Raw genomic sequence first — 24795 nt, 5'->3', positions numbered from 1 at the left:
ATAGAGGGGAACCTGACACAACCAGAGGGATGCATCCTTATAATTAAACACACATTATGAGCTCAGGCAGACAAAATCACAACCTCTCTGATTCTGTTGTTCTCTTTGCAAAATGTCAGGAGTTGCAACTGAACAATGGCTCCTAAATCTGGATATGTTTCAGAGTCACTTGCAGAGGTTCTTAACTATAGAGTCCAAGAGTCCCCTTCATCACACCAATTACAACACTATCTCCAGGGGATCTGCGTTCAAGGGAACTGTCTGGCATCTGCATTTCAAACCAAACCAAATCCTCAGGTGACTGAAGTATTAAATTCATACAACCACTTTCTATCAAAAAATGAAGTGAGGCATCTCCTGTTTGGCAAACACAGCTGTGGGAACTAAATAAACAACAGAGATATTCATAGGCAACATTTCTGATGCCAATAGAATTCATAACAGCCTACTCATTTAGTAAAATATCACTTATCATGTGGTTTTTAGTGCTGGTATTTACTACCAACTAGAAAACATGCACTGATTCAAGATGTTCTCTTTCTGTCCAAGAAGGATATTTACATACATATATAAATATATATATATTAATTATATAAATATATATTAGGATATATACATACACATATAAGTATATGTAAACATATATTTAATAGAGTACAAATACTCCACAGTAGGTGCTCAATCAATATTTGCTGAATTAAACTAGACCAGGCAAACAAATCATAATCATTCGCACAATCAAAAGCAAATATTTAAAATAAGTTAAGTATTTGAATGCCTATTACTCTCCAATTCTCTCTCAAAATAAACACACTATTATCATTTTGAGTACACCGCATTCCTGAAGTGAGGGGCCATAACAGAGTTTACTTGGGTAACATGGCAAGAAAATTATTAACCAAGGGCCACTTAATGTAAATACCCCTTTCTACCAACATTTAATTCATATAAGTAAATTATGCTGAGAGAAGCCAATTGTTTTGCTTTTTTCAAACCAGACTTAATTCATTGCTTTTCTAAAACTTAATTAGTGAGTCTAAAAAGCTCAATGAGGTTTAAGTTTGCATTTATCAGGATAATAAACAACAGATCTTATATTCCAGTGATGCATTCAAACATGTTAATGATCCTTGGAAATATGTGTCTAGAAATATTTCACTGATAAATACGTATATCACAATATACTGATATAAATATACTAATTAGAGCCACATGTAAATGTTTGCCAAAATTCTACTTTTAAAAATAATGTTCTTATTCAGGAAAAGGCTTATACAAGGTTACAATATTCAGTAAAAAATATTCCTAAAGCCTGCTATTCACAGCTTTTCACACATTTATTTGTCCTCTTACAGAACAGCACACAGCACACATAGGCACTCAATGAGTATTTACGGAATGCATGAATTTAAAACCCAGTGTCATAAATGTCCAGTCAATAATACAAAAATAACCAATTTAAAGATAAAAGTTTGGAGCCAAATTTTATGCATATATCTCACTCTGCTAGATTTTCAGTATTTCTTCCATTGAGTACAAAAAGGATTTGCAATGATTTAGAATAACAACATATCTATAATTTCATGAATATGAAACTAAGATCATAAGCCATACAGTAGATCTTCATATTTAAGACAGCACATTTTACATGAGCTTTGAAAATGCTAATTTTGGATCTCATCTTAGAGATTCCAATTTAATAGGTCTCTGATACATGGCTTAGAAAGTTTTAAATATTTGAAACAAGCATCTCAATGATTCTGATGCAGCTATTATAAGAACCATATTAGAGAAATACTCCCATGCATGAGAAGGGGAAAACTACACCAAATTTGTTTCTGCACCTGAGCCTTGAATTTAGCTCTTGCTTTCCTGGCAGCCAAGACAAAAAGGAATTAAAGAAGAAATAACCATTGGCTGATGAGAGGAGGCCTGGCAGTTTGTCAGAGAAGGCCAATAAATTGCTTCAAATGTTTGTGTAAACAGGCACAGCATGCACTCGGAGGGAAAACAATTCCCTAGCATTAACAAAAAATGACTTATCAGGTGGCACTTCATGTAAAAGACAGTAAATAATAAAAATGAAAATTTACTTATGAGCAATTTTGAAGACCATATAAAACATCATCAAATGGGTATGTCTAATTTTCTTTATTTTATTTTATGTATTTATTTTTGAGACAGAGAGCGAGCATGTGCGCACAGGCGAATGCCTGTCTGCACGCCTGCGCTAGTCAGGGAGGGGGGCAGAGGGAGACAGAGAGAGAGAAGATCCTAAGCAGGCTCCATACCCAGCGCAGAGCAGGATGCAGGGCTCAATCTCACGACCGTGAGATCATGACCTGAGCCAAAATCAAGAGTCAGACGCTTAGCTGACTGAGCCACCCGGACACCCCTAATTTAATTTTAAAGCACAAGTACAAACTTTTACATACTGCTGGCAGCCTCTCTGAAGAACAAGAAAGATGCACACTCCTTACACTCCACAGTCCCACTCCTAGATAACAGCCTGGATTCAGAAAACTCATTCATGTGCACCGGAAGATGTGTGTAAGACAAGTACCAGTACTGTTTGCATTTGCCACAAATCTGAATCATGGAAAATGAATAAACTGTGGTAGGTGCATACACAATGGAATATTCACAATTATAGCAAAATGAGTAAACTAGAATTATATGTATCCATATGGATGAATTTCATAAATACAATATTGAGGGGGCAAAAAGCCACTTGCAGAAGAATACATAGTGTGATGTGATACATATAAAGTGTAAAAGCATACCCAATAACTCTACGTTGTCTCAAAAATATACCTATGAGATAAAAATACAGAGAAATACATAGGATGAAAACTATAGTCAAGAAGGGCAGCTCCTCTAGATGGCGTGGAAGGTAAATGAATTAGGGAGAATTATGGGTTCAGTGGTATTGACAATGTTTTATTTCTTTAGTAGGGTGGCAGTTACCTGGGGGATTATAGGTCTGAGTTATTTCACAATAAATAAATGAATAATATGAAGGCATAATATCAAACCATATTCTAGTAAGGATCTAGGATATAAATGAATGTGGTCCATGCAGACTCCTTTCCAATTGTAACAGGAAGAGAGGGTGAGGACAGAAGAAAAGACAGGGAACAGGGTCCTTATACTAAAGCAGTGCATTCCAGATACAGCCCTCTAAGGTTAGAGACCAAGGAATCTCTGCACAGCAGATACCTTGCAGCCATTAAAACATGTGAGATTAATCAGCATGAACTGATAGAGAAATATGTCCCCCACATATTAGGAAATAAAAGCAAGCTGCATAGCAGTAATGCTTAGTATAATATCGTTTATATAAGAGAAGGTTTACATATACTTGTACATCTGTGGAAAGTTATACAAAGAACCATTAATAGTTGTTGACCTGGGAAGAAGGCAAAAGTTCCACTTTATGCCCTTTATACTGTCAAGCTGTTTTCATAATAAGTATCTATAATTTTTAAATTAACTTTTATAATTAAACAACTGAGCTCTCCAGCAAGGGCTTGGGGAAATGCTTCTCAACCTCAGCTGCACTTCAAAACCATCTGGACCCTTACATAACTCAACTTCCAGACCCCAGTCCAACTTAGAAGCTCTGAGGGTATTGTCCAAGTATCACTATTTTTTAAAAGCTCCATTACAAAAAAAAAAAATCCAATGGGGGTGCCTGGGTGGCTCAGTGGGTTACATGTCAGACTCTTGATTTCAGCTCAGGTCATGATCTCAGGGTTGTGAGATTAAGCCCCATCTGTCTTGGGCTCTGTGCTGGGCGCAGAGCCTGCTTTAAGATTCTCTATCCCCCTCTTTCTCTGCCCCTCCCCTCCTCATGTGCACATGTGCACTCTTTCTCTCAAAAAAAAAAGTCTAGTGTACATTAAGGGTTAAAACTCATTGTTTTAGATGTTACATGTGCAAATGACAATGTGAGTTATGAAAATTAAAGACACTGATCTTGTATACTGATCCAGACAAGAAAACCATCAATGCCTAAAGGAGGAAGAAAGAAGGTTATATATAGGCTGGGTTAAAAACTTTTTGGAAAAGTAAGCTCTGATACACTGAAGCACCTGGGAAGGTTTATACTCAGAACTGCAAATTCCATTCTACTGAGTAGGGAAGAGAAATTTGCCCTGGAAAAAAGTGTTCCCAGACAATGACCATATAAGCATTTCATTGGACTCCTATAAAACCTCTCATTTTGACTGATACTGCCCTTAATTTGAGGTTGTATCTTTGTTACGTATTTATTTCAGATTTTTAAAAAATATTAATAAGCAGAAGAAAAGAACACTCACCATAATCCCATATCCCTCATGATATTTTGGAATATAAGCCTTCTATTTAGATGATTTTCTCTGCATATATTTACATATATAATTTCTCATACAAAAGTGGAATCATACTGAATGCCAGGCTCTGTAACCTGCTTTTTTTGCGTATTATTTTTTTTTTATTTTTAAAGACTTTATTTATTTGACAGAGAGAGAGAGACAGCGAGAGAGGGAACACAAGCAGGAGGAGTGGGAGAGGGAGAAGCAGGCTTCCCACTGAACAGGGAGACCGATGCGGGGCTTGATCCCAGGACCCCGGGATCACAACCTGAGCCGAAGGCAGACACTTAACTGACTGAGCCACCCAGGCACCCCCTTTTTCTGTGTATAATAACAAGAATATTCTTTCACGTAATACTGCCTCTGGATGGGCCCACCAGGACCAGGTAACTGTAAAATGTACCCCCAAGTAGCTGAAAAAACTGACACGTGTGAAGGAGCTAATTCAGAATGAAAACTACTATACTAAAACAATGAATTTGGTGTTTGCAAGGTTTAAAGCTTAGTTGTTGCATTACTCAGTGACCGGTAATCAGTCCAGCTCCTCAACGCTGCCTGGTTTATGAGATTAAATGCATGTTATCATGCCATCAGCATGGAGGAACAAGAAGCTCATGGTTCAAGCCTGCCACTAGTTAGTCTTATCATTACAAATCGTCTAACGCAATAAAAAGGTTTTTTTAAGCTGTTTTCTTAAGCAATTTGTTTGTTTTTCTAGGTACTGCGAACTATTTTAAATGAACAAGTTTTTCTTTGTGGAAACCTCTGAGACAAATCTGTGACTTCCCCACCAGTGTTGGTCATCATGTGATAAATATTTTAAGCTTCATTGCTGGCTCCATTTTAATCCGTCACCCTCATTTTTACTTATGCTATTTGAAATCTTCTGTAAACCAACACTTAATTCCTTTCTGGAAGATGGCAGGATAAATATGAATGAATGAGCAAGTAAATAAAGACAGATATACCATCACTCCTCCAGCACTGCATAATCTTACTGCATTGTAATGCCTTGTGCCTCCATGTCCCACACCTGAGTTTCCGAAGGGCAGGTCAAGTGGTCTCATTCGGCTTTATATCCCTAACACCTAGCATCAAACTCTGGTACATGGTAAGGGTTTAAGAAAAATACGTGTTCAGTACACTAGTGTCTTGGCCTTGTTATTGAGCGAGTGCTCAAGTGTTCTAACAGCCTACAGTTTGTGCTTCCGACCCAGAAATGTAATGGCCATCTTATGGTACAGCCTCCTCGCTGTGCTGCATGTTAGCAGTTAAGATCACTTCCAAAATAGCCACATGCAGAAGAATGAAACTGGACCATTTCCTTACACCACACACAAAAATAGACTCCAAGTGGTTGAAAGACCTCAATGTGAGACAGGAGTCCATCAAAATCCGAAAGGAGAACACAGGCAGCAACCTCTTTGACCTCAGCCGAAGCAACTTCTTCCTAGAAACATCGCCAAAGGCAAGGGAAGCAAGGGCAAAAATGAACTACTGGGACTTCATCAAGATAAAAAGCTTTTGCAAAGCAAAGGAAACAGTCAACAAAACCAAAAGACAACCGAAAGAATGGGAGAAGATATTTGCAAATGACATATCAGATAAAGGGCTAGTATCCAAAATCTATAAAGAACTCATCAAACTCAACACCCAAAGAACAAAGAATCCAATCAAGAAATGGGCAGAAGACACGAACAGACATTTTTCCAAAGAAGACATCCAAATGGCCAACAGACACATGAAAAAGTGCTCAATATCGCTCAGCATCAGGGAAATCCAAATCAAAACCTCAATGAGATACCACCTCACACCAGTCAGAATGGCTAAAATTAACAAGTCAGGAAACGACAGATGTTGGCGGGGATGCGGAGAAAGGGGAACCCTCCTACACTGTTGGTGGGAATGCAAGCTGGTGCAGCCACTCTGGAAAACAGTACGGAGGTTCCTCAAAAAGTTGAAAACAGAGCTACCATATGATCCAGCAATTGCACTACTGGGTATTTACCCCAAAGATACAAAAGTAGGGATCCGAAGGGGTACGTGCACCCCGATGTTTATAGCAGCAATGTCCACAACAGCCAAACTGTGGAAAGAGCCAAGATGTCCATCGACAGAAGAACGGATAAAGAAGATGTGGTATATATATACAATGGAATATTATGCAGCCATCAAAAGGAATGAGATCTTGCCATTTGCAACGACGTGGATGGAACTGGAGGGGATTATGTTGAGTGAAATAAGTCAAACAGAGAAAGACATGTATCATATGATCTCACTGATATGAGGAATACTTAATCACAGGAAACAAACTGAGTGTTGTTGGAGTGGGGGGTGGGGTGGGAGGGATGGGGTGACTGGGTGATAGATACTGGGGAGGGTATGTGCTCTGGTAAGCGCTGTGAATTGTGCAAGACTGTTGAATCTCAGATCTGTACCTCTGAAACAAATAATGCAATATATGTTAAGAAAAAAAAAAAGAAGAAGGTAGCGGGAGGGGAAGAATGAAGCAGGGGAAATCAGAGGGGTGGACGAACCATGAGAGACGATGGACTCTGAAAAACAAACTGAGGGTTCTAGAGGGGAGGGGGGTGGGAGGATGGGTTAGCCTGGTGGTGGGTATTGAGGAGGGCACATTCTGCATGGAGCACTGGGTGTTATGCACAAACAATGAATCATGGAACACTTCATCTAGAACTAATGATGTAATGTATGGGGATAAAAAAAAAAAAAAAAAAAAGATCACTTCCAAAATCAGATCCTCCTCCTGAATTTCCCAGTGTTACTGACAAGTACCACCATTCACTCCTCTTGGTCACCTAGGCTTGATGCCTCCTTGTCTCAGTTCTTTATCTCTCTCTCTTCATCCACTACTGTAGTTACCAGGGCCTGTGTGTTCTAACCCTGCAACATCTCTCCTCTGTCCCTGTCCACTTCCATTTCTATCAGTCTAATTAAGATGCTTGGGATCTCCCCAAGAATTACTGCATGACATCATGCCTTTGTAAAGTCTGTCTTTCACAGTGTGGCCAGATTAATCTTCCTGGAACCTCAACTATAACTCTGATCACATCACTTCCCTACTCCTACGTCTTCAAGGACTCCCCACTGCCCATGGGATTAGCTTCCATTTGCCTGATCTTGACTTAAAGGTCCATTCATTCAATAGCCCTGTTCTTGAGTGTTATGTATGTATGTTTGGACCTCTCTCCAGGTTTGGGGAGGGAGAAGGGAAATGTACAAAACATGAAACTCAACTTCTGGGAATGGACCATACAACAGTAGAGGTAGACCTGTACATGAAGAACTATAAAACTAAAAGTGGTAAGAGCTTTAAAACAAGGCAAAATACATGGATGATGGAAGCACAGAGATGAGAAAGATTAATTCTGGCTATGGGAATCAAGGAAGACTTCATGAAGGAGGTGGATTTTTAACAAAAAAAAAATTAGTAGAAGTATTTCTGGCACGGGAAATAATACAAACTGAAAAAAAAAAATGGGAAAGCACATAATAGCTTCCTGCAATTCAGAAGGAAGTGTTGGGTTCACACATAGGTAAGGTGAGGGAAAGAAACAGAAAACAAGACTGAAAAGGCTGGGGGTCATCTGGTGGTTCCTGACTGACATGCTTGGAGACCTTTATTCACCATTAGAGGTTTAGCAGCAGAATGACCTGATCATAGCTCTGCTCTGACAGCACCTCACAGAGGCCTGAAAACTGACTGGAGAGAGGAAAAAAGGAAGACTGAGAGAGCAGGGAACCAGTTTCTGCAAAAATATGTAGTAAGTAATGGGTGCCAGGATTAGACCTGAAGCAGGAAAAAAATACATCAATGGTCAAAGAGTGCGTTCAGCAATATCCACTGGGGACAATGCAATCACACAAGCATATTTTACCTGCTTCTTTCCTGCCTGACTGAGGAGCGTCGGAGTCCAGGTGACACGGTATGTGTCTCAAGTTTCGGACCACAACCAGCCAGCCCAGTTAGGCTGTGGTGTGTGGCACCTAGAGCTGTAGACCCACCACTGTCCAAGCTTGGGGAGACTCGTCCCAGGCCCCACCCTTGTCCTTCCCATGTTTTTATCAGTCAGAACACTGTGTGTCCTCCTCTGTGGTTCTTGGAGCCAACATCAAGTCCAAATTGCTCTACACTTGCCAGGTTTTATCCAACTCTCCACCTCACTCACCTCCCAAAGCCAGACACTGGGCACCCTGGAATACTGCCAAATGGCCAGCCAACTCTCCTGTGTCCTTGCTCTCTTCTCCACATGGGTATTCCCTCCCATTCCTCTCCAGTCCCTCCCCTGCAACCCTCTTCAAAATCAGCTATTCATTTCCTCACCTCCTGCAATACCGCAAGGATTCTCCTGCTCACCACTCTTATTTCTAGGCTCTACCTTCTGGTAATAAAAATAGCTCCTTTGAGGTTATACCATTTGACCATAACATCTTCCCTTTGTCCATGTTGTCAGCTATTCAACTTCAAATCACAACCCCTCATTCATCAAAGTTGTTAACATTTGGTGTATATTTTCTTCTCTGCCTCAAGAGCTCTGCCAACTCTTCTGGTAGCACTGAGGGTCCATGTAGCTAAACCAGCCAACACCATCTACATAATCCTAGATCTCCTCTTAGCCACCTCTCCTCCTCTCTTCTACCTCAGCCGTCCAGCACCAGGAGCACATCTTGGACTTCATCAGAGACATGAACTATTTCACCTCAAAAGCTGCCCACTCTGGCTCACACAGCACCTCTACAATGGCTGTTCAAAGCTCTCAGGACTCTAGCCCACCTACCACTGTGCTTTCCCCTGGGTCCTCTTCTTTGTTGATGTTCCATGGTCTATTATTCCCAACATACCCTTGCCAACTGGTTTGTTGTTGTTTTTTTTAGATTTAAAGATTTTATTTATTTATTTGACAGGGGGAGTGGCAGAGGGAGAGGGAGAGGGAGAAGCAGCCTCATGCGGGACTTGATCCCAGGATCCTGAGATCATGACCTGAGCCGAAGGCAGACGCTTAACCAGCTTGAGCCACCCAGGTGCCCCCACTTGCTAACTCTTAAACTCCCTCTGCTTTTTCATTCACTTCTCTGGAAAAACTCCACCCTTGGAGGGGTTGCAAAAAAGGGTGATGCTCTAATTCTACCATTCCTTCTTTGCTTATTAGCTGGGGTACTTCTATAATGAGAAACTTCCTCTCATCACCTGTGTGGAAAGAGAATAGCTGCTTGATATTCTCTTTATTTTTCAATTTTCATTCTCCAACGTGATTAATGATTTTTTTGTTGTAAATATCATTATTAACTTACTCTAATATCCTCCAAGGTAATCAATGCATTTTTTAAATCATAAATTTATGGGTCTAATACATCCCCCTGGATATCCCACTGAAACATGTTCAAGTCTACCATTCAAAAACAAACAAAACAAGTCCCTCACTGGATCTCTCACCTCCTCCTCCCAGCCAAGCTGCCTGGTGACACCTAGACAGTCTATTTCTTGAGCTCTCACTCACTCCTTTACCATCTTTAACTGGAGTATGGTCCCACCACTCCACGAAAACTGCTCTTGCTGGGGCGCCTGGGTGGCACAGTTGGTTGGGCATCGTACAATTGGTTTTGGCTCATGTCGTGATCTCAGGGTCATGAGACTGAGCCCTGCGTTGGGCTCTACGCTCAGTGCAGAGCCTGCTTGAGATTCTCTCTCCCTCTCCCTCGGTCCCTGCCACTCATGCTCCCTCTCTAAAACAAATAAATCAATCTTTTAAAAAAAAAAAAACAAAATAGCTCTTGCTAAGGTCGCTAATGACCACCACTTTATCAAGATCAAAGTTGACTTTTCAGGCTTCATTTCACCTGACCGCTCTGGGCTGCTGGCCACTTCCTTTCTCCTTGGAGGAGTCTTCCCCTGACCATGTCACATCCTGGTTTTTGTCCCCCTGTCGGGGGGGGGGACAAAAGTAAGCTTATCATCTTACTCATCGATGACATGTTGGCATTCTTAGAACACTATTTTCTCTATTATACTCTCTGCTGAGATGATCTCACCCACACCCAAGACTTAACTTACCACTTATACAAAAATGTCTCACAGCAAATTTGTATCATTACCTTTCATCTCTCCCTCTGGACTCTATACACAACTGTCTATATGACAGCTCCCCTCAAATGTTTCAGAGTATTTCTACTTACTACATATAAAAATAAAGTCAGGATCTACGGAAAAAAGAAAACCACCCTCTTCCAGTAAATGCCAGAATTGTCCAACCAGATGCACAAACCACTGTCATCTCTGACAACTCCATTTATCTCAGTTGCATCTCCCTTCTATCACCAAGTCCTGTTGATTTACTTCCTGAACACCTTTCAAATGCGATTCCTTTCCACTCTAACACTACAAACCTCATCCAAACTATTGATACCTCTCCCTAAGACCACTACTGATAAGGTTACTACTGTGTCCTTCCTCCAAACATTCCCTGCATTGTAGTCAATGTAGATGTGATCATGCCAAGCTTTGCCTAAACCCTTTAATGGTTTCCCATGGCTTAGGATAAACTCCTAACACTCTACACTCTGTGTAACTTGCCCTTACCTATTCTTCAGCTTCATATAGAATAATGCTCCCATACAGAATCACTCTTCAGTCCCTTAACTACGATTTTTTTAAAAAATGCTAAGGGCCTCTGCACACATGCTTCCTCTGTCTGAAATGCTCTTTCTTCCTTTGATTGGTTAGCTCACCCTTCAGACAGGCCTCAAGAATCACTTGCTAAGGGAAGCCTTCCCCTGTCCAGATCATACCCCAGTCTCACAGGCTGTCACGGCATCTTGTACATAGCCTTTGTAGACTTGTCACAGCTGCAATTTCACTTTTTTTTTTTTTTTACAATTTTTTTGGTTAATGCTGATCTTCTCCACCAGGTAAGTTTTACCGGAACAGAAACTATGGTTGCATTGTAGTCCCAGTGCCTGTCATATGTTAGATGCTAAGTTAGTATATGTTGGATTAATGAATATATGAAAATGAATAAATACCCAAATTTCTTGAAATTAGTGTGGTTTGTCCTTTTTCAGAAGGCTTATCCTTGCTATCACGGAATGTACCTTATATAAAGTATTTAATATAGAGGGCATAGGGCAGTCCCTATACATAGATAAAAATGTTTGTTACACTACTATTTTAAATATGTTATTATTATAATAAAGTTTAGCTGTTTTTATTATTATCACTGAATTCATTTTTTCTAGGCAAAAACTATTTTCTGATTACCTTTGGATCCATTCCCAAACACTTGCCTAACTCCATGAGGAAAGCTGGACAAAAGCAAATTCTTACTTTCTGTTTCCCTTGCAATTATAGCCATGAGAAATAGGTCTGGTTAATGAAATATAAGTGGAAGTTTTCTGGGAGGCTTCTGAAAAGGTACTGATTTCCGGGGGGGGGGGGGGGGGGGGGGGGGGGGGGGGGGGGGGGCTGTGGCATTCTGTCTTCCTTTTTCCTCATGTGATGTGATGTCTGGAGTCACAGCAACTATCCTGCAACTATGAGGGAAAGGCCAACAAAACTGCAGAACCACTGAAGCAGCAGCCCACCCCAAGCCTTCTCACTGTATGAGAAAAGTAAACTCTTATTTTCTTTTCTATTACTTGTATCTAAAGACATCTGTAATTGACATTCTGCTCACTAACAAGATTCTCTTTCAGACAAATCACCTTACTTTGCCCAAGAAGTCCTTTCTTTTCTTTTTATTTTTCTCTTCCCCTTTTAATCTTTTTTCTCTTTGTTAAATTTCTCTGTCACTCTCCCTAATAATGTAACCAAAATAAAAAATATATATACACACACACATATACATACACACACATTTTTTTTTTACAAAATAGAAAATTAATGACAATTTAAAAAGTAAAGACAGATTCCTTAAATTTCTTATACTGAGTTGATCTACAAATATACGGAGATCAAAATAACATCTGTTTGTGATATGGCATCAAAAAGAATTTAGGTCTCTTTGCTTTGCTTACTCTCAGACTAAAAACCAAGCTCTTAAGGTAAAGTATTTTAATGTCTACTCAAGTGCATCAGTATCAGCATGTGATATATTCTGATGTAATTCCAAAGTCAAGTATCATATAAATATGCAGCTAGACAATAAATCAAACACTTATACACAAAGCTTGACTACACACGTATAGACTATATTTGATTTTTCCAAAAATGTACATGCAAGAAATATAATACTTTAAGAACTGATAAATCTGAATAAAGAGATTAAACTATGATTTTCCTATTAGTGAGACCAGGTACTTCACCCGTATTCCTAATATGACATGCAATTTGGGATTATAAATTAAGGGTAAGACCTAGTTGGTTGTAGGTAATGTTCTTAGAGTAAAAAAGAAAAGAATATGAATTAAATTATCTTGGGCCAGTGTCCTTTTCAGTCTGTTCTCAGTCCCCCACCTATAAAACAAGGAGAGTGGACTGGTTTCCAGACTGTTCTCCGCAGAGCCTATCCAGGCAAGTCTGCAAGCCTTCCACTCTGACTCAGGCAGAGGAGATCTGCTTTTATGTTTAAATATTCATCTTTTATGTAAGATTTTTGTTAAAGAACTCAGTAACTAAAAATAACTTAAAAATAACTGGACAAAATGCTCTCCTTGGTCTCTTCTGATATTAATATTCATGATGAAATGATTTCTTTACGCTCCTAAGCTTTAAATATTTTAAGAGCAAATCTATTCATCTAAATATGTACACAGAAAGTTCATGTGACAATGTGGGCTTGCTTTATTTTCAGAAATATATTCAAATAGAACTAATGTTTTTACCTTGTGAAAATGCCATCCACGATTCCAATTGTTGCTTCCTCCGCAGGAATGTAGGAGCCCATCTGAGCCATGATAGTAATCAATGCAACTTGTTTTATGTAGGAGCTCTTTCCACCCATGTTTGGTCCAGTGATTATCATTACTCTCTCTGAATCCCCCTAGAAAATCAAAAAGCAATTTCACTTATTGTACCCAAAGGGCTTTTATGCCCTGCCTATAATTTAGTCCATAAATGGGAATGCATTAGGCAAAAGATGGCTTTCTGGTATTTAAATATGTTACCAATTAAGTATCCCAAAGGGAAGGAGGACCTCCTTGTCTTCAACCTGAACTGTGTAACTGCAGAACATTGAATTCTGAGCAACGCACAGGATTGTTTCTGCATATGAAAAAGGAAACAACAGGAGCAAGCAAATGAGATAACTACTATGCTTTCTCATTAAATATTCATTAATCTGCCTCTGTGTGTGTTTTTTATATTGCTTACATTTAAAATCTATCAATTTTCATTTATCCATCCTAAAACTACACACATTATATAGCTAATTGCTCAAGGCCCTAATGTGGGTTGGTAGCACAAGAATTGTCTCAGTGACAGATGGATGACTACTAAAGAGGTTTATAGTAACAAATTCTAGATATCAGCTTTATCAGCATTTTTCACTGGCATTTCACCAGAGCATAGAAAGGAAGCAGAAAAGCTCAAACACCTGTACTAATTTAATTTCTAGAACTTGCCTCTATTAACCAATTATAGTACTTGCCACATACAGACTCATCCTAAGGGAAATTGTCCAGCTGTAGCCCTCTGCAGAGGAGTGAGCCCGAGGCATCCATGTGCTCTGTGAACCCACCACACTGGGCAATACCTGCCTGGTCAAGAGTGGCCACTGTGTAACTTACCAACAGCCCTAGAGGTGGCCTCACATAAAAGGGCTTCTGAAACTAATCAAATAATCTCTTGGGGGTTTAAACTGAGTACCATGCACTGATTCAATTTGGCGGAACACAGAACAAGGCCACAAAGCACTGGGGACCATGAATAAAAAGTTATGAGGAAACAAAAGGTATGAAGAAAAATTACATAGAACAGGGAGTAAGGGGCACCTGGGTGGCTCAGTCGTTAAGCGGCTACCTTCGGCTCAGGTCATGATCCCAGGGTTCTGGGATCGAGCCCCGCATCGGGCTCCCTGCTCAGCGGGAAGCCTGCTTCTCCCTCTCCCACTCCCCCTGCTTGTGTTCCCTCTTCTCGCTATGTCTCTCTCTGTCAAATAAATAAATAAAATCTTTAAAAAAAAAAAAAGAACAGGGAGTAAAAGGGGGAGTTAGCAATGAAAAGGAAGGAAAAGCAGAGGAGAGTCCAGAGGGGTGAGAAACTTCATGCTAATAATGAGGGTCTCAGTTAAAATATTGTAAAGTCTTACTATTGAGGGGATAAAAAGAAAACCGTTTCCATCTCTAAAGTTGTCTTATACCCTAAATTAACCAGATATTTCCAGTCTCACTAAAGCCAAGCTGTACTAGAGATTTGTTCTCCCTGTGATTCCTTTCTCTTATGGCAGGTAGCTTTAAAATGAGCATCATATGTCTCCATTATTTGAAGGAACTTGAGGGCGCCTGGGTGGCTCAGTCGTTAAGCGACTGCCTTCAGCTCAGGTCATGATCCCAGGGTCCTGGGATCGAGTCCCGCATCGGGCTCCCCGCTTGTCGGGAAGCCTGCTTCTCCCTCTCCCACTCCCCCTGCTTGTGTTCCTGCTCTCGCTCTCTCTGTCAAATAAATAAATAAAATCTTAAAAAAAAAAAAAAAAAAGAAAATGAAGGAACTTGAGTGAAATCTACGTTTCTTGGAACAGAAAGAGCTTAGCACAGTGAAAGCAAAGAAAGAAACTTCGCATGAATAGAATGATAAAAATGATAAAATAAAATTAATTCTCCTACAGAGATTTAAAAATAATAAACCTATTGTAAACAACCAAATATGTGACCTAACCAAGTATTTCAAAAATTTAAATAAAATGAACAGCTTTTTTAAAATTGGCAAAAATGATACAAGAAATAGATAATCTGAATAATCCTGTATCTATTAAAGAAACTACATTGTAATTAAAAGCCCTTCTGTAAGAAAAACTCCAAACCCAGATAATTTCCCCACTGATTCTTGCAAATATATAAGAAATAGCACTTATCTTACAAAAACTCTTCTACAGAACAGATCAAGGGCAACTCTTTACCAAAACATTTCAAAAATCCAACCGAATCCTGATAGCAAAAACCCGACAAGAACATTACAAGAAAGAAAAATTACAGGCCAATTTCATCCATAAATATATATGTAAAACTCCTTAGAATATTAATAAACCAATCCAAAGCTACATAAACATGTGGAATTTTTGAGTATAAGGTGGGCTTAATAGTCAAAGGCCAATCAATGTAATTCACCACATTAAGAGAATAAAGAAGACAAATCAGATGATCTCCAAAGGCACAGAGAAAACATTTGATAAAATTCAGTATCTACTCATTAAAAAAAAAAAAGGCATGAAAAGGAAATAAAAGGTACAACCATTGGAAAGAAAATAATACAACTGTCATTATTCCTACATGTCATGATTATGTTCCCAGAAAATTTAAAGAAGTCTATAAAAATTATTATAAACAATAAATGAATTAAGCAAGATCTTTGGATAGAAGGTCAGTATTCAAAAGTCAACTTTATTCCTAGATTTTAGCAATTAGTAACTGAAAATAGAAACTTTAATGGTACAATTTACCACAGTATCAAAAGAAATCAAATACCTAGGAATAAATCTAACTAAATGAGCAAGACCTCTACACAGCAAACTACAAAATATTTTTGAAAGAAATTAAAGAACACCTAATTAAGTGAAAGAATATACGATGTTCATGGACTGAAAGGCTCAATATTATAATACTATAATAAATAAACTACTATGGTTCTGGCACAAAGACCCACAGTGGAATAAAACAGAAACAGACTGGGGCACCTGGGTGGCTCAGTCCATTAAGCATCTGACTCTTGGTTTCAGCTCAGGTCATGATCTCGGGTCGTGAGATCGAGCCCTGTGCGTAGGGCTCCGCGCTCAGCACCATGTCTGCTTGTCCCTCCCCTTCTGCTCCTCCCTCTGCTCACACTCTCTCTCTCTCGCAAATAAAAAAAATCTTTAAGAAAAAAAAGCACAGAAACAGATTGATGTGTATACAGTTACTTGACTTATGACAAAGCTGACACTGTAGCACAGTAGACAAAGGATGGTCTTTTGAATAATGGTGTTTGGTCAAAAGGATGTCCATATAGAAAAATAAGAAATCCTGACCCCTAACTTACATCATAAACAAAAATCAATTCCAGGTAGATTATAGCTTTGACAGACAAAAAAAAAAAAAAAGATTACTGGACAATAATATATGACCTTGGGGTAGAGAAAGATTTCTTGAACAGATCACCAATCATAATTAACTATAAAAGAAGATTTAAAAATGGAAGTACACTGGGCGCCTAGGTGGCTCAGTCAGTTAAGTGTCTGTCTTCGGCTTAGGTCATGATCCCAGGGTCCTGGGATGGAGCCCCACATCAGGCTCCCTGCTCAGTGGGGAGCCTGCTTCTCCCTCTCTCTCTGCCTGTCACTCCCCCTGCTTGTGCTCTCTCTCTGTCAAATAAATAAATAAAATCTTAAAAAAAAAATTGAAGTACATTAAAATCAAATGCTATTCACCAAAAGATGCCCTTAAGGAAATGAAAAGCTACAGAATAGAAGATTATATGTATTATATATTTCTCAAAGACTCAAATCCAGAATACATAAAAAACTTCTACAAATCAAAAGAAAGATAACCCCCCCAAAAATGGTCAAGAAAACTTTAAAAGAACATGACAAAAGAAAATACATAAAGGGCTTGGTATAGGTCAGAGATAGGATTATAAATAAGCAAAAAATAATAATAATAAATAATTGTCATATTCAATAAACCATGGTGAGACAATCAGGTACCTATGTAAAAAAAAATAGAGTTAGGCCTGACTCTCACACAGAGGCCCCAAATTGAATCTAGATAAGGGAATTAAGTGTGAAAAGCAAACTTTAAACTTTTAGAAGGAAACATGGAAGTACAGCTTAATGACATCAAGGCAGAGAATGATGCATTGAACAAGACAGGAAAAGCAACACAAAAAATATAAATCTATAAATCTATTAATTTTTTAAAAATATTCTATTAAGTCACCAAACACAAAATGAAAAGGTCTAAAATAAAGAAGTAGTACTCCTACATAGTAAAAACACCAAAACAATGGGAAAATGGGCAAAGGACATGAATAGGATATTTACAGAAAAAGAAATACACAAGGCCAAAAACATATTCTTAATCAGGAAAAGGAAAATGTAATCACAGGATTTTTCAAGGGACCTATAAGCTATCCCTAACATTCAAATGAAGGAAACAGTGAAAATTTTTGAAGGAATAATTTTTAAAAGACACTTTCACATTCATCATATCATCAAAAGACTTAAAAGTCTACTTTTGCAACATGTTGGAAGTATATGACAGCAATTTGGAAATGCCTAGTAAAGTTAAAGATTCTGTATACCAGTCTACATGACCCAGCAATTCCTCTTCCAGGAGTCTACCCTAGAAAAATACACAAGTACTCAGAAAGATATTTATAAGACTGCTCACTCTAGTACTGTTTGTATTCATAATAGACAAAAAAAGCAATCTAATTGTCTATCATTAGGAAAATGAGATCTACTTTGTACAATTATGAAAACAATCATTTACAAAATAGCATATGACAGGTTCAACGTGCCATATTTATGTACATTTTTAAAATACACAAAATTATATAGTGTTAAAATATAAATATTATATAAAAGAATAAAAATATGCGTAAGGATAACAAGTAACATCAGCATAATGGTTATCAATCAGATAAGGAAGTGAAGGGGGAGGAAAAGGGAGAGCAATCAATTATATATAACCTTAGCTAGATCTTAACACTTTACTTATTTTATTTTATTTTATTTTTTTAAAGATTTTTTTTATTTATTTATTTGAGACAGAGAGAATGAGAGAGAGAGAGCACATGAGAGGGGGGAGGGTCAGAGGCAGAAGCAGGCTCCCTGCTGAGCAGGGAGCCGGATGCGGGACTCGATCCAGGGACTCCAGGATCATGACCTGAGCCGAAGGCAGTCGTTTAACCAACTGAGCCACCCAGGCGCCCCAACACTTTACTTATTTTAAATAAATCTAAAGTTCATATCACAAAGGGTCATTCTTTATGATATTTGAGGGAAGGGTAAATGGGTGTCTGTTCTACTGTTTTCTATACTTTTTCATTTGAAACATTAGGTAGTTAAAAATTACTTAAATGCATTATCTTAAGATTTAATTATTTATTTCACAAATAATCATCACGAGCCATCAAACAACTCTTTATAAATCCATTAATATATTTAGGAAAAATTTACACAATTTCCTAATGACATCTTGTTATTTGGATTTCCAGCATATTTACATAAAAATAGAATACTAGATAAAAAGCCCCACATACTAGAAAGTAAAAGAGTGTAACATAAGGCAGAATAACCCACACAAGGGTTACATGTGCCACGAGGAGGCCCTGAACCATGAAGGTGTTGTTGGTGGAACCGCCTGAAGTAGAATTACCAAACCCAATGAGCAATAGGGGTGGGTGATGGAAGTGCAGAAACAAAAAAAATAATTTACTAAATAAGTAATTTAGGAAACCTATGAGGAAAAAATATAAAAATATACACCCTTTATCTTGTAGACAGCTTCTTTCTTCCAATGCCTTGAAAGATAAGAGTATTTATGCTTATTGCTCGATTCAGTGTCTTCATCCAATGGGAATCAAAAATTTGACAGGGTCCTGACAGGTCAAGATAGCTCTTGAGATCTCAGTTTCCTCAATTCTAAAATGAGAGAGTTGAATTAAATGATTTCTCACCCTCACATTCTATGACCCTCTGAAAAATAATATGTCCAAATTCAGGCATATGACACAGAGTAGGTGGCTCTGGGTTGAATCAAGAGGGGAAGCTGTGGAATTCACTTGCACGAAGTACTTGGGAAAAATGGGTACACAGTGACCCCAGTCAGACGTGCGGTCCCTTCTGTGGAAGTGGTCTTTCCAGGCCTATCCAGGATCTGAAGATTTCAGACATGATCTAACTCGGAAGATTTAAGGAGTGAAATGCTTTCAACTCAACTATTTGTAGGTAATAAAGTGGTTGCTTTGCTAGTAAGCACTAATATTTATACCTGCAATGAGATATAGATTATACACTGGGCACACTCTAGTAAATACTGATGGGGAAAAAGAGACTGAAGAATCAGGAGGTATTCTGAGATGCATTAATACCTCTTGTCTCCATCTCAACTGCCACCATCCTGGGGGGCCACTGCAGTGGATCCTGACTAGTCTCTCTGCTTCTCTGCCCACAGATCATTCTCTACCTTGCAGTCAGATTGTCTTCAAAATTAAAACAGAATTTGTCTCCTGCTAAAAGCCCTCAAATAGCTCCACAGTGTACTAATACTAAAGCCTCAACTCCTCACCATGGCCTAGAGACCATGACGGCCTGTCTGGCCTAATCTCCTCTCACCCTCCACATGTTAACTCAGCACTAGCCAGACTGGATTTATGTTCTTCTTCTGTTCCTGCCTTCAGGCCTTTCCATAGCTGTTCCTTCCATCTGGGGTGCTCTTCCCTGAGATCAGATCCTTTTTGTCATTCAAGTCCAAACTCAAACATCAGCTCCCAGGAGACACCTTTTCTGACCCTCAACTACCTTAAGGCCCTCTAACCTGTCCTACTCTACGATGTTAACCCATTTTCTTTTTTTTTTTTTTAAGATTTTATTTATTTATTTGACGGAGACAGAGACAGCGAGAGCAGGAACACAAGCAAGGGGAGTGAGAGAGGGAGAAGCAGGCTTCCCACAGAGCAGGGAGCCCGATGCAGGGCTCGATCCCAGGACCCTGGGATCATGACCTGAGCTGAAGGCAGATGCCCAACAACTGAGCCACCCAGGCGCCCCCATTTTATTTTCTTTATACCTTTGATCCTTTTATCCCTCTCTGAAATTTCCTTAATTTTATTGTTTACTTATTCCAATGTCATTGCTAGAAAGTAAGCTCCCATGAGAGGAACTATGTCATCTTGTTCATCCCCACTGACTACAACAAGGTCTGGCAAAAAGAAGGCACTTAATAACCGGTGAAAGGCACCACAACAGGGATATTCACCACCCTTACAGATCAAAAAATCATTTGCATTCTCTCTAGAAACGAGTCAGGAATATGTGACTCCCTTTCTTCTACAGTTCCCAAGATGACATAGTAAGTGAGGAAATGATCAAGAATCTCATATATTGGGCGCCTGGGTGGCTCAGTCATTAAGCGCCGGCCTTCGGCTCAGGTCATGATCCCAGGGTCCTGGGATGGAGCCCCGCATCAGGCTCCCTGCTCAGCGGGAAGCTGCTTCACCCTCTCCCGCTGTGCTTTCTCTCTCTCAAATAAGTAAATAAAATCTTAAAAAACAAAACAAAACACGGATGGATGGATGCATGCCAATAAACCAACACTGAAGTACTGTACCAAGAGGACTGTTTCTGAACAGCACCTACTGCCTGAATAAACCTTTGCGGAAGCTAGAGTTCAAACTTCCAAGTTTTTACCTCAGTACTAGTGATGTCTATGTGGACAGCATCAGTCAATAAGATCTTAGTATTATGTACCAAGAATCAAACACTGAATCTAAGCCAGTAAGTTTTGAAATAACTAATCAATTTCCACATTGAATGCGGTCTTCTGTGGAGAGAAAAGAAGTGGAGATGAAAACACAAAAGGCCAATTTTAAGGTATCATTCAGAAAACCACAGCTAACAAGTGCCACAGGTAACCGTGCTAACCACAGGCATCACCTCATTTCGTTCCCACAAGAGCCTCACAGGGTCATACAAGTACTACTGCTTTCCCATGTGACAGGCGAGGGAACAGGCCTGGGGAATCTAAGGGCCTTGCCCTGTAACATGGAGCTACTAAGTAGCAGAACGGGGATGATAAGTGAAGATCATCCCCTGACAGATGTCTCACAGGGATCCCTGCTCAATGACAGGGAGTCACAGTCACTGCTAGATCCGAGAGGAGCTGCTCTAGGGCAGGGCCAGCCTCCGTGGGTCCGCCGTTGGGTACACCACAGTGATGGTCAGTCAGAATATCCCTGAGGTCAGGAGATGCCCAGCAAAAAAATAAAATAAAATGAAATAAAACGAAACACTAAAGTTGTCACATGTTCATTTCTAAGACTTGGGCATCAGCTAATTTTCTACAAAAAAGGTTTCCTTCCTTGACAGGTACAGATATTGACATCTATCTTCAAAAAAGACTCATGGTAGAGCTAGTTTTATAATAGCTGCAGAATGCTGAAAAAGTTTGGCAGTTTCAAAGTGTTTTATTCCCTGAAAACGTCAATCAATAACAGGTTACAGTAAGAGACTCCCTAGTGAAAGCCTCCTCCAGAGAAGCCCTTAGCCAAATCCTTGCACTTTTAACCCACGGGGAACTACAAACAGAAAGGGGGATAATGAGGCTGGAGAAGAGTACAGGCTGTATGCTGACATGCTAAGGAAAAGGTCCAAATTCTTCTGATGCCTGGATGCTGTCCAATTTACATTCCACAGAAAGCTAGTTGTTACTCAACCTAATCCCCTCATTTTATGGATGAAGAAACTGAAGAGTACAGTGGTCTGTCCAAGATGATAATAAAATAATAGCTAACTACGATTTGAATTTACTCCTCCAATCAACTCTCCCACTACCTCTATGTACCAACAAGTGGTATGTGATAAGAGTTTTAAAAACAGAACAAAGAAAGTGCTAAGATAAAAGACACTATTTCTGGCCAGAGTAATGCTGAAGGCTCTGAGGAGGCAGTAGTATCTTTTGGGTCGTGAGGGATGAGTAGGAGCTCCATCAATGCAGATGGGTTACAAGACAGGAAGACAGAAGAAGGAACATTCTGGGCAAAGACAGCAATCTAGGTCAGAACACTTTAAAAAGTAAGCAGTTATCATACAAAATATCCTTCTTTATCTCACTGTGTCAGAAGCAGGAAGAAACAGGCACCAGGGAAGAGAATTAACAGAAAACAATGTTCAAAAGCCACTGATGTTTCCTCTATTTTTAAGATTTTATCTATTTATTTGACAGAGAGAGACACAGCGAGAGAGTGAACACAAGCAGGGGGAGTGGGAGAGGGAGAAGCAGGCTTCCTGCTGAGCAGGGAGCCCGATGCAGGGCTCAACCCCAGGACCCTGGGATCATGACCTGGGCCGAAGGCAGACGCTTAATGACTGAGCCACCCAGGCATCACCTGTTTCCTCTATTTTTTAACAATATGATCCCATGATCATGCTATGCGAAAAATACATTTATAGCAAAATCTCTGAGAATAATCCAGGCACAGAATTAAATTAAACTTAATACTCAGACATATTTTTATGGTATGCATTATTGTTAGTCTGCTTGGTAATTAGGGACAAAGAGTCAACAGCTTATGAATATTAGTACAATCAGTCTTACTTTTATATAGCCAAACCAAGCATTTCTGGGGTAGCTAGAAGAATTTGTCTGGGAAAAGGGAGGAAATGGGAAGTGGGTGACCCTTGGTCCCATCTAGTACTCCCTCATCTTTACCAGTTTCAAGGATCATTCATGTAACAAATATGTGAGCACTCACTATGTGCCACACAGTGCCAGGCACTGAGTGCTTGACTCGATCTCAGGAGAAAGGATTGTGACCAGGATTCCAGTGTCCACCCAGTCCCACCCCACAAGAGCTGGGCTGTGGACTTCCCTTTGGCCACAGAGATTCACAGGGTTCAAGTACTTCCTGGGAAACTTCCTGCTTTGCACATTCAACTCATTTTCTTCCCTTCCACAAATCGAGAAGCTGTCAACCACAATTTTCCCACTCTCTCTCCCAATAAGGGGAATTTATATTATTTACATTAAAAACAAAAAACGGGTGCCTGGGTGGCTCAGTCAGTTAAGTGTCTGCCTTCAGCTCAAGTCATGATCCCAGGCTCCTGGGATTGAGCCCCATATAAATAAATAACATTTATTTATAAATAAATATTTAAAAACAAAAAACACAAACTAAAACTCCAACTTTAGTTGCTATCAAAAATCCATCCGTTAGAAAGTCATTTGGTTTAATAAGTAAACAGTCCTGAGACTGCAGTGGATCACAGTGGCGTTTCCCAAGCAGGATGTCTTGGCACACTACGTCTTTGGCTGCCTCACGGGTTACAGGGATGCTGAGAAGCTGACCTCCTAATCCTCAAGGTGGGGCTGGGGCAGCCAGAGCCCCAGGTGAACCTCTTTGGCTCCGAACAACCTTCTCCTTTTCCTTTCATTCCAGCGTACCATCAAACTCCTATCATTTTCTTTTCTTTCTTTTTTTAAAGATTTTATTTATTTGACAGAAAGAGAGCAAGTGAGCACAAGCAAGGAGAGCAGCAGAGGTGGGGGAGAAGCAGGCTCCCCGCTGATCAGGGAGCCCGACGTGGGGCTCGATCCCAGGGTCCTGGGATCATGACCTGAGCCGAAGGCAGACGCTTAACCGACTGGGCCACCCAGGCGCCCCAAACTCTTCTCACTTTCAAGGTGTGCTGCAAAGTGAAAAAGACTGAAAAGCACTGGCTTGCCCCAGAATACTGTTGTGTTTTGGGAGACAATTCAAGACCACTCAACTTGGGTAACCTCTGGCATGTCACCTCTCCCTTTTCTGGGCCTTGTTTCCTCATAAGTAAGAAGAAGTGGTTACATTAAATGACCCCTAATTTCCCTTCTAGTTCTACAGTGTAATTATTCAGTAAATTGTGATATTCCCATATAACATCCTGAAAAATAACATTCTGTGGGGGAAAAAAAGACAAAAATTTAAAATTTGAAGACTTTTCAAGGCTTGTGGCTAATCCTTGTTTATTTAACAAATATGATCAGGTGCCTGCTAAGTGCAAGAGAACTGTGACTGACAGTGGGATTACAACTAAACCAGAGAAGTCCATTCTGTTCTCGTGAAATTCACAGTGCACTGGGAACCCCAAACAAAGGTAGTTATAATTTACTGGTTAAGTACTAAAATGGGGAGAAATATGAGTGTTATGGGTAAGTGATAGGGTACCCAAACCAGCATTGGTTAGGAAAGGCTCAGTGCAGAAATTGACATCCAAGACAAGACTTCAAGAACAGCAGGAGCTGGAGGGTGGGGTGGGGTGGGTTGTGGGTGTGTGTGAGGCAGGAGTGGATGGTGTGGGGAAAGATGACATTCTAGGCAGAGGGAATACCATCTGCCAAGTCCCAGAAGAACAGCAACTTGGGAACTATATGGCTGGAATTTTAAGCATGATTTTAAATGGGAGAGTGTTAGGACAGGTTAGGAAAAGCCCTGTGGCTGCAGAATGTAGAAATACATTGGAGAGGGGCAAGATGGAGGTGGGAGATCCCGCACTGCTGAGTCTACAAACATTCATATTATGTCGTGAAATCAGGG

At 39.7% G+C, this 24795-nt stretch overlaps 1 protein-coding gene across 3 annotated transcripts in view; it reads right to left on the bottom strand.

Moving 5' to 3' along the window:
• Nucleotides 1–24795, bottom strand: part of MSH3 (mutS homolog 3) — a 185146-nt gene that overhangs the window by 28058 nt on the left and 132293 nt on the right. For all 3 annotated transcript variants that reach the window (XM_035014749.1, XM_035014750.1, XM_035014751.1), the window contains one exon: nucleotides 13197–13354. In XM_035014749.1, coding sequence (XP_034870640.1) covers nucleotides 13197–13354 — 158 coding nt within the window. The remainder of the gene's footprint in view (nucleotides 1–13196; nucleotides 13355–24795) is intronic.

Source organism: Mirounga leonina, unplaced genomic scaffold (genome assembly GCF_011800145.1).
Source record: "Mirounga leonina isolate KUSES-001 unplaced genomic scaffold, KU_Mleo_1.0 Mir_168, whole genome shotgun sequence".
In the NCBI taxonomy this organism is placed as follows: domain Eukaryota; kingdom Metazoa; phylum Chordata; class Mammalia; order Carnivora; family Phocidae; genus Mirounga; species Mirounga leonina.
The sequence above is the reverse complement of the archived record's forward strand: the minus strand, read 5'-3'. Positions and strand labels throughout refer to the sequence as shown.